This window comes from Rhinolophus ferrumequinum, chromosome X (assembly GCF_004115265.2).
Source record: "Rhinolophus ferrumequinum isolate MPI-CBG mRhiFer1 chromosome X, mRhiFer1_v1.p, whole genome shotgun sequence".
Classification (NCBI taxonomy): domain Eukaryota; kingdom Metazoa; phylum Chordata; class Mammalia; order Chiroptera; family Rhinolophidae; genus Rhinolophus; species Rhinolophus ferrumequinum.
Genome location: NC_046284.1, coordinates 2,728,534 through 2,745,592, shown reverse-complemented (window position 1 = coordinate 2,745,592; position 17,059 = coordinate 2,728,534). Strand labels below are relative to the sequence as shown.

Below are 17,059 nucleotides of genomic sequence, written 5' to 3'. Positions count from 1 at the left end.
TGACCATTTTACCTAAGTTATCCAATTTGCATATATACAGTTGTTTGTTTATAATCCTTTTTATATCTATACAGTTGGTAGTAAGGTCCCCTCTTTCACTCTCAATTTTAGTAATTTGAGTCTTATTTTTTGCTTCATCAATGTAGCTACTTACGGTTTGTCAATTTTGTTGATCTTTTCAAAGAATATAAAACAGCCTTTCAAGAAGGGAAGCATCAAATTAATAATTAGAAGGCAGCTTCATAACCCCTATATAGTAGTCTCTTGTATAGTAGTAGTAAACATGTTTTTAGCCACATGTTTCTTAACATCTTGGAACTTTAGTTGGCTCATTTATAAAATGGAGTGATGAGGCTTGCCTCACAGATTTGTCTCTAAGATTAGATGAAATAACATGTAAAATCTCTAGCCCAATACCAATTCATGGTAGACTTTAAAAAAAATTCTCTATCCTTTTATTCTGCACCATTGTTCTTTGGTTGCTGGGTCTAATTTAGCAAAGTAAGCATTAGAAGTGAATTCTATTGAAAAGTCTGAAAATATATTTTTTGCACTGTCTGCCTACTGTTAAACCAAGATGATATTCAATTTTTTCATTAATACTTACGAACACACCAGTTTCTGAATGTAATCAGGTGAAACAGTGGTAGTTTAATATTAATCATTGGTGAGTCTAAAAGCACAACAGAGATCCTATGTAACAAACTATCATGCTGTATGTTATTTTCATCTATTTCTTATCTCAGTAATAATTTCATTTTTCTATCAAATCTCCATAGAGATAATTTCTCTCTTCTTAAAGGGGAGCACCATCTCTAAGATAACTTTAACATTTTCTTTCATGACATTGCCTTTTTAAGATTAAATTTATTGGAGAGACATGGGTTAGTAAAACTTTATAGGTTTCAAGTGTACAATTCTATAATACCTCATCACATTGATGTATTACAACAGATATATCACATTGTGTGTTCACCACCCAAAGTCAAATCTCCCTCCATCACCATATATTTGATGCCCTTTAGTCGGCCATAAGAAAAGATGAAATGCTGCCATTTGTGACAACATGGATGGATCTTAAGGTTGTCATGCTAAGTGAAATAAGTCAGACAGAAAAAGTTGAGAACCATATAACTTCACTCATATGTGGGATATAAAACTGAAAGCAACAAACAAACTAGACTAACTTTAACATTTTTGAGAGAAAATTATGACCTTTTAACAAACTTTTATGAGCTGTATGATAGTTTAGTACTGCTATAAAAATTCTCAAAACTCCTTTCAAATTGTGGTGTACAATTTATTTAGGTAAAGAAAAATATCTCCGACCCAATTTTACTTTTTATTATAAGTTTCTACATCCTGTTATTAGGATTTACATTCTCTTTCCTGAGTATCCTTTGGCCTAATCTCCTCCATAGGTGTGCACCCTCATTGTTTACTAATAATTTGAGGAAATAACATTTTTCTTAGAAACTTTGAGTCAACTCCTCTTTGGAAATAGGGGTTGAATATTGTCACATGTATGAACTTGGTGTTTGGCTCAGATGTTTCCATTCTTCTGAAATGAGGAATATTTGATGGTGCCTCACTTCACATGTTGTAACATGTAGCTAGCTGTTGTAACATGTAGCTCCCTGAGCCCCATCACTGGCTTTACCCTGTGGATGAATTGCAGAATGGGATTATGACTAGATTGTAATAGGATTTCCGTGGCCCAGCCTGACACAAGTAGATCACAAAATGTTGTAATTCTGATGATAGGAAAGCATTCCATTCCCCACGGTCCATGTCAGTAGAGTTTCCAAGAGCAACCTCTCCTCTCAGCAGGTCCCCAACTCCAGCCAGAATATTTTTTTCCCTATGGGATAGACAGTGAAGACTCTGAATGGATGAGAAGAATACATTCTTAAGGGACCTGCCTTAGCTAGCTCATGTACTTTACTAGCAGTGTGACCTTAGTCAAATTATTGAACTTCTGAGCTTCAATTTCCATGTGTATGATATGTAGGTAGTGAGAACAGGGTGGTTGTGAAGTTGTAATAAGATGATGTGTGTAAAGTACTTAACACAGTACTCAGCTAAGTGCTAGGAATCTTTGTCAAAATAACTTCTGTGCTATGACCCACCTGGGTGTCGCAGCAGGCTCATTAAAGCTTTCTCTGACTGCATTTGAAACTTGGGATTTTGGACTATTCAACCTTAGATCTGGTTTATTTTTTGGTTGTTGTTAAAGTTTATTGGGGTGACAATGACAATGGTTAGTAAAGTTATATAGGTTTCAGGTGTACAATTCTGTATTACATCATCTATATATTATATTGTGTGTTTACCACCCAGAGTCAAAATCTGGTTTAATTTTTGTTTTAAGATTTGTACAAGCTACATTACTACTGGTAACAAACTATGCTTATTTACCCTGTCCTATAATTGCAACTAACTCTGCCGTTGCCGGTCTCTTTTTTTTGGTTTCTGCCATGAAACCGTGTTTGTGCTAACTTATATATTGCCACCAGATCTTATAATCCTTCAGTGTCCCAACTAGTGTTCCCTTCTTGTCTGGGATGGATCAGGTCCCCAACTCAGCTAGGTCACATAGTGTCTTACCAGGAAAAGAAGACCCTGATGGCTGGGACATTGTTGTGAGGGCAGTAGATGAAGAGACTCTTGCGTTATAACAGGCAGGAGACAACAGGTGCTATTACCAAAGTATGTTTACAGACCCATAGGCTCTTAGAATTGGAAGATACTTAAAAGATTATCTAGTCCCATTCAGCAGTAATGACAGCGAACATTTATTGTGTTTTCTTTTTCTTTTTTTTAAAGTTATTTTTGTGACAATTGTTAGTAAAATTACATAGATTTCAGGTGTACAATTCTGCATTACATCATCTATAAATCCCATTGTGTGTTCACCACCCGGAGTCAGTTCTCCTTCCATCACCATATATTTGATCCACCTTACCCTCATCTCCCACCCCCCACCCCTTACCCTCTGGTAACCACTAAACTATTGTCTGTGTCTATGAGTTTTTGTTTCTCATTTGTTTGTCTTGTTCTTTTGTTGTTTTTGGTTTATATACCACTGATATTGTGTTTTCATTGTATGCCTGGCACAGTGATAAATGCTTACCTGCATACTTTCATTTAATCCTCACAAGAAACCCTAAAAGTATCCTATGGTTAGCTGCATTTTTATAAATGAGGAAACAGATTCAGAGAGGTTAACTTGTCTAGGTTTACATAGCTAAGAATGGACAGATCCAGGTTTCAAACCCAACTCTGATTCCAGAACTGCATTCCTCAATATACTCAATATAGTGCAAGTAGCCCTTCTAGAGTATTCCTGAAAGATTATTTGGTATTCTGCTTGAATATCTTCAAGGATGGTCAGTTTACTATTCTCTTGAGGCAGCTCTTTCCATTATTTGACAAATTCAGTGGTGAGTGGGGAATGTGTTGAGCTAAAATCTGATCCTTTGTAACAACAAAATCATGGATGATTAGAGTAGGAGGGACTGGAGGATTGCCTCATTCATTCCCTTCATTTTACAGATGAGAAATTTCAACCTAATGAAGGCAAATAAACAAGATCTCACAGGACTTCCAGAAATTTTGTCCTCTGGAGCCTGACAGAGTAACTCTGTTCTATACTCTTCATATCAGTGCTTTTCATAGTTAAGATAGTTTTTATGATTCCTCTTAATTTTACCTTTATGCCAAACATCCCCAGTTTTTTCATTCCTTCCTTCTATGAATGATTTGCAGGATTTTTATCATTCTGGAAGCTCTGTTGGAGCCTACTCAGTTGTTTATTTCCTCCTTTAAAATGGAGCACACAGAACTGGACCTCATACTTTAGAGATTATTTGTGCAGCCCAGAGTACAACAAAATGATGCCTTCCTTTAATCTAGTCATTAGACTTCTTTCTATTAGTATAGACTAAGATTGCTGTAGACTTTTCTTTTCAGCAACTATGTCATGAATTTGTGGCCAGATCAAGGGAACCATTTTTGAGACAAGAGGCATTTTTGAAATCATAGTTCTGAACCACTGGTTCAAGAATTATTTTCTTCAGCTCTGAATCTCTACATGCTGATTTCGTCAGTAATCTATTTTCTTAGAAGTTGATTTACTGGAAAAATGAAATAACATTTATAATTGTGTATTAGACCTTTTATTTTTATACCTAAATACCTACACGTAATTGGTTAATTTATAAGCACCAACATTTTTCATGTTTGCTGTCAGATCTTATTTAGATGGATTAGTTTATAGACCACTGACTTCGAATGGAACTGTGAAGCTAATCCTTATCCTAAGTCTAGGTGATGAAAGGCTTTCTTTCCCAATCAAAACTAATGATACCCCAGAGTTAAATGAAAATGGCCGATCTGGAAACCACCTGTATGCTGCCTCCTCAGTGCTCTTTCTCTGCTCTCTATCTGCACGTGGGAAAAGGTTGCAGGAGTCAGAGTAGCTGACCTGCAACTGACCTGAACGATATTGTTAAAGGGAAAAGAAATTGCAGAATGAAGAGAGGATTGGTTTTGATTGGAACTCAGACATCTTTACTAGTCCTTGGATGATTCAGGACAGACTTTTAAAGGAACAATCTCAAAGAATGGGAGGAAAGCACTAAGGATTGAACCTCTTTTTACCACTTTAGATGGTATCAGAATAATTGTGTTACATTAATGTTTGAAGATGCATATGCTTACTTATATTGTGGTATGTAGAAGGACTGTCATTTGCAAATATTTGAGTTTTTTTGCCTTTGAAAAACTTCGGCTCCCTAGACTACACTCTGTATCTCAATTTCCTTATCTATAAAATGAGGGTGAGTACTTAGAATGCTCCCTAGTTTCCTTATCTATCACCCCATACACAAAGTCCTGGCTCTCCACTTCACTTTTCTAGTACTTTAAACTAACTATGCTTATGACTGCATGTATAAATTGTGGTTACATGTACATCTGTGTTTTCTGTCTCCTATTAAATTATAATCTTGAAGGGAGGGACTAGTTTTCATCTTTTTTAACCTTTATAATTCCTGGTCTCGTGCTTCTATATTTAATGCACTTCAATATTTATTGTAATAATTTTAGTGGCCGCCTTGAAGTCATGATTTTATCTCATCTTTTTTCCGATAGAACAGTGAGAATTTATTTAGGCATATGGAGCAGCATGAACAAGAAATAAGTACAAAAAAGGAAAGGAGAGCAAAATAAGTGTACCTGACATAATAGAAGAGCCAAGTTAGCACACAAGGAATGAGAAATTATGTAAGTGGTTTAAAATTTCAGCAGAGAAGTGTCAATGACTGTTTCGAGAAGTCTGAGGGAAACGGCTAAGTGACATTACTCTTACTGATAGTGAGAATTGACTTGATTAGGCATGGGAACAGGGTTGGAGAGGAGCAAAATTAGAAGAGATGGGGCTGTGAGAAGTCAGTGGTCAATGTGAGAGCATTCAAGCCATAGATCTTTTTATCTCTAATAGTTCATTAGTGATATGTTCTCAAGTGCTCTGAGTATGAAGGAATCTAAGGAAAGCAAATGCTTTGGAATCAAACAGCCTGGCGCTCTCACTTACTACCTGTTAGCTGCATGAACTTGGCCAAATGACTTCATTTTGTTTAGCTTCAGTTTCTTTCCCCTTCTGTAACATGAGTTTTATGGTATGTATTGCAGAGGATTGTAGTAAAGATCACACAAGGAAGTGTGTGTCGGTGTAATAGTGCAAGCATTCAATAAACATTAGTTGTTGCTGGTTGTGTCTTTATGAAGTTTAAGTTACAGGGGGACAGCAAAAAGATGTGATGAAGTAGGAGGGTGTGAGCAGAGGTACTGTGTGAGAAAGCTAGGTGACAGGGAAGGGTGTGAAGAGGGCAGGAGTGAGGTGGAATTATTTTATCATCATCATAATCATCATCATCGATAACGGATATTTAGCACTTAATAATGTACAAAATGTTCCAGTACAGTATGTCATTTGGTCCACACTTTACTTCAACCCATCTAAACCATCCTCTGGAGACCTGATTGCTTTTGGCACGTGTGTGTGGAAGAGCTGTTGTTTAGTCAGGATGGTTAAGCAGCCAGAGGGAACAGAGTAGCGATTGTCAAACCTATCACCTTTTCCACTTCTTCTACCCCCATTCCCTTTTCCCTAATCTCTTTGGTTGGAAAGGGGTTGACCTTAGTCAATTTACTTGCCAGAGGATGTGACAAACACATTCACCTTTTCTCATGATCCCATTTTTGTCACCCACGCACAACCTTTGTTTTTTTAAAAAATTTATTTCTTTCCTCTGTTAATTTTTATTATTATTATTATTATTATTATTATTATTAGTTTCAGGTGTACAAAACAATTTAATACTTAGACATTTACACCCCTCATAAAGTGATAACCCCCCTTCCCCAATCTATTACCCCTCTGACATTGTATATAGCTGTTACAATGGAGTATTACTCTTCCATAAACAAGAATGAAATCTTACCATTTACAACAACATGGAAGGACCTAGAGGGTATTATGCTAAGTGAAATAAGTCAGACAGAGAAAGACAAACACCATATGATCTCAGTTATATATGGAATCTAAAGAACTGAATAAATGAGCAAACTAAACAGAAATAGTCTCAGAGATATAGAGGAAAAACTGACAGTTGCTAGATGGGAGGGGTGTAGGAATAAGGGAGAAGGGGAGGGGATTAGGAAACCTTTACTCTTTTTAGCAACACTTAAAAGAGGACAGTCTTTGAGGTTTGAAGTAAAAACTTCAATGAAACCCAAAGAAAGTTATCTGGAGCATAAATGAGCAGGTGAAACAAATTTGTTAAATCTGTTTTGGGAAAATAACAACCAGTTTTAAAGTCATAAATCAGCCTCAGGTTCACTGTTCCATAATCAGCATGGGAATGAGAAAGAATAGAATGTATAGGTTTTCTGAAGACATCCGAGAATACAAGCGCTGCCTCTAACATGGCTGATTCCAATGGTGGAAGGGAGGAATGTCTTTCTAGTCATATCCATAAAAATTGGGAAGCTTGTCCTTAGCTCTACTGTGATGTAGATGGGAGTTCAAAGAGCCCATTCATTTCGTCTTGTGTACATTGTGGTAGATAGCATTTCAAACTCTCACAAAACAAGAAATTTGGGGGATGAGATTAAAGTCTAACATGTACTACATGGAGAGACATAATTTCTATTAAATATTGATCTTTCACTTAAGACAGAGCTGCACAGATATATTTAGTATAGGATTATTGTTTGAAAAGATTGATTTTTTCCCCTGTGTCTATGTAAAGCAGAGACCCATAGTACCAGAGAATCTCTGGGTTAGAGCGGACATAAAGGTCATCCAGCTCAAGTCCTTATCTCCTCTCAGAATCATCTCTACAATGTCTCTACCACGTGGTCATCATCCTAGACTTGAAATGTGTCAGTAATGAGCAATTTGCCCTCATCGGAGACAGCCGCTGCCATTTGCAGGCTGATTTCGTTGTTTTAAAAGTATTCCTTATTTAATACTGTAGTTGGGTACCCTGTGCCTCCCCTCTATGGAAGCATAAATTCTCTTCCACCTTGACAGCCGAAGACAGAAATCACCATGTCCACCTGAATTGTGTATCCCCTGCTGCAGGCTAAACATCTTCTTTCAACTGTTTCTTTGTTACTTTGTTGCTCTTTCCACATTATGTATTGTGCTCATAATTTTGAAGCTGTATTTTCACACATCCTCTTGAGTTGTGAGCTTCTTGAAGGCATGGACCATATCTTATTTACTCATATATTTCAGTGTCTCTGATATATATAGCAAGTATTTGAATGAGAGAAACATGGTATTAAATCTCTTCACTGTCTAGGCTATTCTTATTTGGATGTTCTCCGGTTTATCCTTCATTAAACAAGTATTTGCTGAATGCCTTCTATGCCATTAGACACTGCCCTGTGCCAGCATTTAGGAATGTAACAGTGAAAGAGAGACACAGTCCCCGACTTCATGGAACTTAAAATCTAGTGTGAGATACAGACAAGGGAATGGGCATTATAAAACAAGGTGGTAAGGGCACGATACAGGAAGGATCTAGTATGTGGTTTCCAACCCAGGCTTTTGGGGTCAGAGAAAGCTCTTTCTTCCTATTGTTAAACAGGGAAAATGTTCTAGATGTGGTCTAACCAGGCCTGATGGATATATGTCTGTTATTGTAGTTTCAGGTAATATTAACCTTTTTAATGCTGATACATATTGTTAATTCATTCATTCAATAAAATTTTAATGAATACCTACAATGCCCAAGGAGCTGTGCTAAGAACTGGGGCTACACCAGTGGCTGGGGGTAGATTTACTATGAAGCTAGTGAAGTTTAAGTTCCAAGGCCCCTCATTTGCAGTGGTCCCTCCCAAGGTCCTATTGCTAATTTTGTATTCTTTTCTTAGCGAAGATCTTGCAATTTGTATATTATTCAAGCCCACCAAAACCGGTATCTGCCTCTGGCTAGGACTCCATAAATATACCACAGTTTGTTTAACCATTCATCTATTGAAGGGCATCAAAGCTGATTTCAGTTTTGGGCAATTACAAATAAAGCTGCTATGAACATTCATATACAGTTTTCATATGAACATAAGTTTTCAGTTTTCTGGGATAGATGCCCAGGAGTGCAGTTGCTAGGTGATATGGTAGTTGTATGCTTAGTTTTTTAAAAAGAAGTTGCCAAACTGTTTTCTAAAGTCCCTGTACTAGTTTACATTCCCAACAGCAACACATGAGTGATCCTGTTTATCCACATCCTTGCTAGAATTTTGTGTTGTAACTATATTTTATTTTAGCTATATGGATAGGTGTGTAGTGGTATCTTGTTGTGGTTTTAATTTGCATTTCCCTAATGGTTAATGGTGTTGAACATCTTTTCATGCACTTGACTATACTTATTATATCCTCTTTGGTTAAATGTCCCTTCATATCTTTGTCCGTTATCTAATAGGATTACTTGTTCTTTTTATTCACTGTTGATTTTTAAGAATTCTTTATACATTCTAGATTAACTCCTTTTTAAAATATGTTGTTTGCAAATATTTTCTCCTAGTCTTGTCTTTTTATATGTTTGCATAGGCTTTCACAGAGTGAAAGTTTTTAATTTTGGCGAGGTTCAGTTTATCAATTTTTTCTTTTATGGATCGTGCTTTTTATGTCGTGTAAGAACTCTGCCTAGCCCTAGATCCCAAAGATTTTTCTCCTATGTTTTTATCTACAATTTTTATAAGTTCCCTTTTGCATTTAAGTTCCATGATCCATTTTGAGTTAGCTTTTATATGAAGAGTAAAGATTAGGTTGAGGTTACTTTTCTTACCTATGGATATTCATTGCTCCAGCACCACTTGTTGAAAAGACTGTGCTCCCTCCATTGAATTGATCTTGAACCTTTGTCAAAAATAAGATGAGCCTATTTATGCGTTCCGATTTCCGGGTTCTGGTATATGTATAAACATATACATGGATCTATATGTTTACTCCACCAATACCACGCTCTTTTGATTACAATAACTATATAGTAAACCTTAATATGTGCTTAGAGTGATTCTGCCCACTTTTTTGTTCTATTCCAAGGTTTTTCTAGCTATTCTAGGACCTGGGCCTGTACATATAACTTTTGGAGTAAATTTGCCCATGTCTATAAACATCATTGCTGAGATTTTGATAGGAATTACAATAAACTTGTGGATCATTAGGAGGAGAATTGACATCTTTACTGGATTATCTTCCAATCCATGAACACAGTATATCTCTCCATCTATTTAGGTATTTGATTTCTTTTATCTTAGCATACATGTCCTGCACATGTTTTGTTAAGTATATACCTAAATATTCTTTTAGTTCAGAGCAATTTTAAGTGGTATTGTATTTTTAATTTGTGTTTTTATGTTTTAATTTTGGTCTTGTGTTTTAAAATTTGGTTTCTGTGTTTTTAAATTTGTTTCTTTTGTTTTGTTTTTGTATATAGAAAAGTAATTTAACATTTGTGTGTTGATCTATCCTGTAACTTTGGTAAACTTTCTAATTGGTTCTAAGAGTATTTCTGTAGTTTCATTGGGATTTTTTTACATACATATAGCGTCTGCAAACAGGTATAGTTTTATTTCTTTCTTCTAATCTATACATCTTTTCCCCCCAACTTCCAGTACAACGATGAGTAAGAATATCAAGATATCCTTGCCTTATTTCTATCTTAGGGGAAAAATATTCAACCGTTCACCATTAATTGTGATGTTAACTGTAGGGTTTCTGTAGATACTTATAATCAATTTGAGGTAAATGCCCTTGATTCCAGATTGCAGAGAGGTTTGTTTGTTTGTTTGTTTGTTTTTCATGAATGAGTGTTGGATTTTGTTAAATACATTTTCTGCATCAACTGATATAATCATATGATGTTTCTTCTTCATCATGTTGATTATGATGGATTACATTGATTGATTTTAAATGTTCAACCAGCCTTGTATATAAAACCCCACTTGGTCATGGTGTATAATTCCTTTTATGTATTATATAAAATATATTTTAAAATATAACAAATTGGATTCAATTTGTTAATATTTTGATGAGGAGTTTTGCATTTAAGTTTGCAAACAATTTGGTCCTTAGTTTTCTTTTTTTTGTATAGTCTTTTATCTGGTTTTAGTATCAAGGCAATATTAGCCTCATGAAGTGAGTTGGGTAATGTCACCTCCTCTTTCTATTTTCTGAAAGAGATTTTGTAAAATTGGCATTAATTATTTTTTAAATGTTTGTTATAATTCTCCATTGAATCCAGCTGAACTTAGAGAGTTGTAATTCAACTTTGAATTACAAATTGAATTTTTCTTTTTTTTTTTTTTAAATTTATTGGGGTGACAATTGTTAGTAAAATTACATAGATTTCAGGTGTACAATTCTGCATTACATCATCTATAAATCCCATTGTGTGTTCACCACCCGGAGTCAGTTCTCCTTCCATCACCATATATTTGATCCCCCTTACCCTCATCTCCCACCCCCCACCCCCTTACCCTCAGGTAACCACTAAACTATTGTCTGTGTCTATGAGTTTTTGTTTCTCATTTGTTTGTCTTGTTCTTTTGTTGTTTTTGGTTTATATACCACATATCAGTGAAATCATATGGTTCTCTGCTTTTTCTGTCTGACTTGCTTCGCTTAGCATTATACTCTCAAGATCCATCCATGTTGTCACAAATGTTCCTATATCATCTTTTCTTACCGCCGAATAATATTCCATTGTGTATATATACCACAACTTCTTTATCCATTCGTCTATCGAAGGACATTTTGGTTGTTTCCACGTCTTGGCCACCGTAAACAAAGCTGCAATGAACATTGGGGCACACGTGTCTTTATGTGTAGATGTTTTCAGATTTTTTGGGTAGATACCCAGCAGAGGGATTGCTTGGGTCATATGGTAATTCTATTCGTAATTTTTTGAGGAACCTCGACACTTACTTCCATAGCGGCTGCACCAGTCTGCATTCCCACCAACAGTGTATGAGGGTTCCTTTTTCTCCACAGCCTCTCCAACACTTGTTACTATTTGTCTTGTTGATGATAGCCATTCTGACTGGGGTGAGGTGATATCTCATTGTGGTTTTTATTTGCATTTCTCTGATGATTAGTGATGTTGAGCATTTTTTCATATGTCTATTTGCCAACAAATTGAATTTTTCTGTTGGCTAAAAGGCTATTTAGATTGTCTACTTCATCTTGATTGAGGCTAGTAGTTTGTGGTTTTAAAGGAATTTTCCCATTTCTTCTTAGTTGTCAAATTTATGATCGTCAGGTTATTTGTAGCATTCCTTTATTATCTTTTTAATTGCTATAAGATTTAGTGATAGACTGTTTCTCTGTTGACACTGTAATTTTTGTCTTCTCTCTTTTTGTAAGTATTGCTAGAATTTTGTCAATTTTATTGTTTTCTCAAAGAAACAATTTTTGTTTCATTGATTTTCTGTTTTCAATTTCATTGATTTCTGCTCTTCATTTCTTTCCTTCTGCTTCCACTGGGTTTATTTTGCTCTTTTTTTCCCCCTAGTTTCTTGAGGTTGGAACTTAGGTTGTTCATTTGAGACCTTTTCTCATTTCTAATGACAGCATTTAGTGCTACAGATTTGCCTCTCAGCACTACTTTAGCTGCATCCCAGATAATTTCCTATGTCGTATTTTCATTTTCACTCAATTCTACATTTTTTTTTTTTTGGATACGTCCTCTTTTACTCATGGAGTATATAAAAGTGTGTTTTCTAATTTCTATGTGTTTAGAGAGTTCCTGTTGTCTATTACTATTTTCTAGTTTCATTCCATTATGATCAGATAACGTACTGTATGATTTTAATTCCTTTAAATTTGTTGAGGTTTGTTTTATTTGCCACCATATGGTCTGTTTCATGAGTACTTGAAAAAAAATGTGTATTCTTCTGTTGTTAAGTGGAGAGTTTATATGTGGGAATTAGTTCCTATTGGTTTTATTTTTCTGATCTTCTATATCACCGTTAATTTTCTCTGTTGCAGTTCTATCAGTTGCTGAGGGTAGGGTGTTTAAGTCCCTAACTATAATCCTGATTTTTCTATTTCTACATTTAGTTCTATCAGTTTTTTCATGTGTTTTGAGGTTTTATTGTTTGTTGTACAGTCATGCATTGCTTAATGATGGGATATATTCTGAGAAATGTGTTGTTAGGCAATTTCATTGTGCAAGCACCATAGAGTGCATTTACACAAACCTAGATGGTGTAGCCTACTACACACCTAGGCTATATGGTATAGTCTATTCCTTCTAGGCAATAAACCTGTACAATATGTTACTGTACTGAATACTGTAGGCAGTTGTAAACAATGGTAAGTATTTGTGTATCTAAACATATCTAAACTTAGAAAAGGTACAGTAAAAATACAATATAAAAGATAAAAAATGGTACACATGTATAGGGCACTTACCACGAATGGAGCTTGCAGTACTGGAAATTGCTCTGGGTGAGTCACTGATTAAGTGGTGAGTGAATGTGAAGGCCTAGGACATTACTGTACATGACTGTAGACTTTATAAACATTGTCCCACAAGTCCTCCCCCTGCTTCCTTCCAACAGGATCAGAAATAGAACATCGAAGCTGTCAGTGCTGCTCCATGAACAGGGATGTGGGCTGGATTGATTGGAAATATCAAGGAGAAACTGGCTTGGTAAGGCGTAGATCATTATAATAGTGACTTGTCAGGAGGGAGTGAAAGGTGGCCTGAGGATCAGTAGGAATAAGAATCAAGATGGAGAGATAAAGGAACATAGGGGATTATCATGGCGATGTGGTTTTGACTATTACATGTTGGAGCAGTGGTCACATTAAGGAACTTTATGGTATTTATCAGAAAAAGGGGGTGTTTCACATGGAGAGGGTATAGAACTTAGGACTCAGTAATGGACTTTGGAAATTTGTTTTTGGTTCCATTGACCCTATCTAGCACAAAGGGCTCTCTCTCTGGCATTGAACTGATAGAAGAAATAAAACTTATCTATGCGTTACACCATTACAACCTGAAAATATTTCCAAAGTGCAGGGACAGGCTGGCTGCACACTTCCACAGAAAGCAAAGTGGCAGTTGCATTGAATACTTGTTAAGGTAACTCCTGTGGACCTGTGTGCTTGTACAGGATCTTAAGTCCTCAACAAAGATTTTATAGCGATGTACTCTGAAGACCACAAAGCTAGATCTGGAAGGGCTGTAGTATCCTTTGAATATGTAGCACCAGGGGAACATGTAGCACTAGGTTCCCCTGTGCTGAAACAGGTCGGTGGCTGACTGATTAAGGTGTAATCTATGCACTCAAAATCGAGGTGCCATAAGTGAGAGGGAATGTATTGCCAAGCCCCACAGATAATGCTCCCATCAGAGAGAAAAAAATTACTCCTGAACTACATATCCTTCCATTTCTTACAGGAAATTCAACTCCATTATATAATATTGTGGGACCAGTGTCGTATATGCATATGGTCCATGGTTGACTGAAACATCATTATATGGTGCATGACTGTACACACATTCAGAATTGCTCCGTCTTCCTGGTGGATTGATCCTTTATCATTATGTAATATCCCTCTTTGTAGTAATTTTATTTGCTCTGAAGTCTACTTTATCTGCTGTTAAGATAGTCACTTTTGCTTTTATTTTTTAGAGTAATGTTTGTGTGGTGTACCTTTGTCAATCATTTTACTTTCAATTTACCTATGTTGTTGAATCTAAAGTGAGTTTCTTATAAAAAATATATAGTTGAGCCATGCATTTTTATCCACTCTGTAAGTCTCTGTCTTTTAATTATTATATTTAGACTGTTTACATTTAAGGCAATATGTATATTGATGGTGCTTAAGTCCACCATTTTATTATTGATTTTATCTGTTTGCTTTCTCTGGTTCTCATTCTTCTGTTTCCCTTTTCTTGTATTCCCATGGGTTACTTGAACATTTTGAGCTTGGTTTATTTGTAGTGTCTTTGAGTGCCTCTCTATAATTTTTATAGCAGTTGCTCCGGGTATTACAATATACATGTTCGTATGTGACTTATAACTGTCTACTGGTAACATTTTACCATTTAGAATGAAGTTACCATTTAGAGTGAAGTTTGGAAATCTCACTTATATTTAGGTCTCTTTACCCTCCCCACATTAAATTATCGTTGTCTTGAGTATCAGATGGTGTTATAATTTTTGTTTGTTGTCAATGTCAATCATCAAATAAGATTTATGCAACTCATGAAAAAAATTGGTAGTCTATTGTGTTACTTACATTTCCGCTCTTTCCATTGTTTCTTTTTCCTAATTGTTCCTTATTTTATCGTTTCCTTTGTGTTTGAAGAACATCTTTTGGCCAGTCTTTCAGGGTAGATCTGCTAGCAATAAATTCTTTTTTCAGTTTTTCTTTACCTGAGAATGGGTTTATTTCTCTTTTGCTCCCGAATTATAATTTCACAAGATATGGAATCTATGGTTGACAGTTGTTTTCTTTTAGAACTTGAAAGATATTGTGATACTTTGTACTGACCTCCGTGGTTTCAGAACTGAAATCCTCAGCCTTTTGAACTGGCGTTCTCCTATAGATACTGTGTCATTTCTTTTTGTCTGCTTTCAAGATTTTTTTTTTTTTCGGTCTTCAGTTTTCAAAATTTTAATTACGATGTGGCCTGGCATGGATTTCTTTTGAGTTTATCCTGTTTGGAATTCACCCAACTTCCTGGATGTATGTCTTTTGCCAAAGTTTGGAAGTTTCAACCATTATTTCTTTAAATATTCTTTCATCCCCACATCCTTTCACTTGTCTTTCTGAGACTGCAATGATGCAAGTATTGAATCTTTTGTTATTGTCCCACAGGTACTGAGACCCTGTTCATGTTTTTTTTCAGTCTATGTTTTCTCTGTTGTTCAGATTGGATGAATTCTACTATTCTGTCCTCAAGTTCACTAATTCTATCCTTTGTTATCTCCATTGTACTATTGAGTCCTCCAGCAATCTTTCTTTTCTGGCATTATATTTTTTATTTCTATAGTTTCTACTTGGTTTTTTAAAACTGGTTTATATCTCTATTTTTCATTTGTTTCCAGAGAATAATTTATTTTTGAAGCATTTTATGATGGCTGCTTTAAATCTTCTCATATAATCCAAGTATCTGATTCATCCCAGTGTTGGCCTCAGTTGATTGTCTTTTCTCCTTCAGGGTGTTATTTTCTTGTTTCTTGACATGATGGGTGACTTTTGACTGTATTGTAGATATGTATCTATCACTTTAGGAGACCTTGGGTCCTATTTAAATCTTTTATTTTAGCAGACAGCCACGTTATTTAGGTTTAGCATGTGAGTCTTGGCCTAATTTTGTGGGTTGTGGTTCAAAGGGCAGTTTGATTTTTGTAGACTTTCTGCTGTTGTTTTGGTGCTTGGTTTATCTGCTACTGCTGAGGTTCCTACTGGTCCCTGTTGGTGGTGCCTGACGGGGCAGAAGGGGTTTGCCGAGACCTTCCACTAGATGTGTCTGAGTGAGGGAGGGGCACAGTGGGATTATCCACTAGTGTCCCCCACCCCCACACTGGCCCAGTGTCTCTGGGTAGGAGAGGAGAGTATTGGGTCTGTGAGACAAAGAAGCTTTCTGGAACCAAATGTTTCTTGTGATTTGAGTACCATTTCTGGTTCCGTCTTTGCTTGCTACCAGTGTATTTGGGTGGGGGTGGAGAGTTTGGGGCCCATAGGGACAAAGAAGCTTTCCAGACCAGGCTGCCTGCTGTAGCTGGGTCTGTCTTACGTGCCCTCCCTGTCAATCTCAGTATGTCTGGGTGGGCAAGGAGAGTCTTAGACCTGCTGTGGAAGGAGAGTACCTCTCCTAGCTACTTATTTCTGGCTAGGCTCCTGTGATATTGTTATTTATAAGAAATATGTATTTGTTCATTGAGTTGACTAAAATATGTTTCTCATATATATTTGGTCTTAGTTCATGGAATGTAGCTGACAGTTACCAAAACACTTGGAATTTCCTGAGTGATAAGAGCAATGGGAGCTTCTTTTGTTATAATATTTGGTCTCTTGTCCTCAGTCCTGGAATCGCTTCAGAGTCCTTAAGGTGAAATGGGTGTCTTGTGATTCATAAGCCCCTTTTTACCACAACTCGGTTTATGTTACTGAGGTAACTTTTAGGAAGCACCTAATGGTGGGGCTGGTTTCCAGAGGAACCAATCCTGATTAGAGGGTTGGAACTTTCATTTCTACCCCTTGCTTTCTGGGGAGGGGAGAAGGGCTGGAGGTTGAATCATTGATCATTGGCCAATGATTTAATCAGTCATGCCTATGTAATGAGGCCTCCATAAAAGCCCGAAAGGACAGAATTTGGAAAGCTTCCATGTTGGTGAACACATGGAGATTTGGGAAGAGTGGAATGCTCAGAGCAGGTATTGAGGCTCTGTGCCCTTCCCCATGCTTTGCCCTATGTATCTCTTCCATTTCACTGTTTCTGAGTTATAGCCTTTTATAATA

The 17,059-nt window shown here is 36.3% G+C and overlaps 1 protein-coding gene across 6 annotated transcripts in view; it reads left to right on the top strand.

Moving 5' to 3' along the window:
- Positions 1-17,059, top strand: part of EDA (ectodysplasin A) — a 290,490-nt gene that overhangs the window by 56,606 nt on the left and 216,825 nt on the right. The window contains exon 2 of one of the 6 annotated variants that reach the window (XM_033118389.1): positions 13,141-13,217. The exons of the other annotated variants lie outside the window; for them this stretch is intronic. Within the exon in view, the coding sequence (XP_032974280.1) occupies positions 13,141-13,152 (12 nt within the window). The 3' untranslated portion in view covers positions 13,153-13,217. Of the gene's footprint in view, positions 1-13,140; positions 13,218-17,059 lie in introns of those variants that run through there. 6 annotated transcript variants of the gene reach the window in all.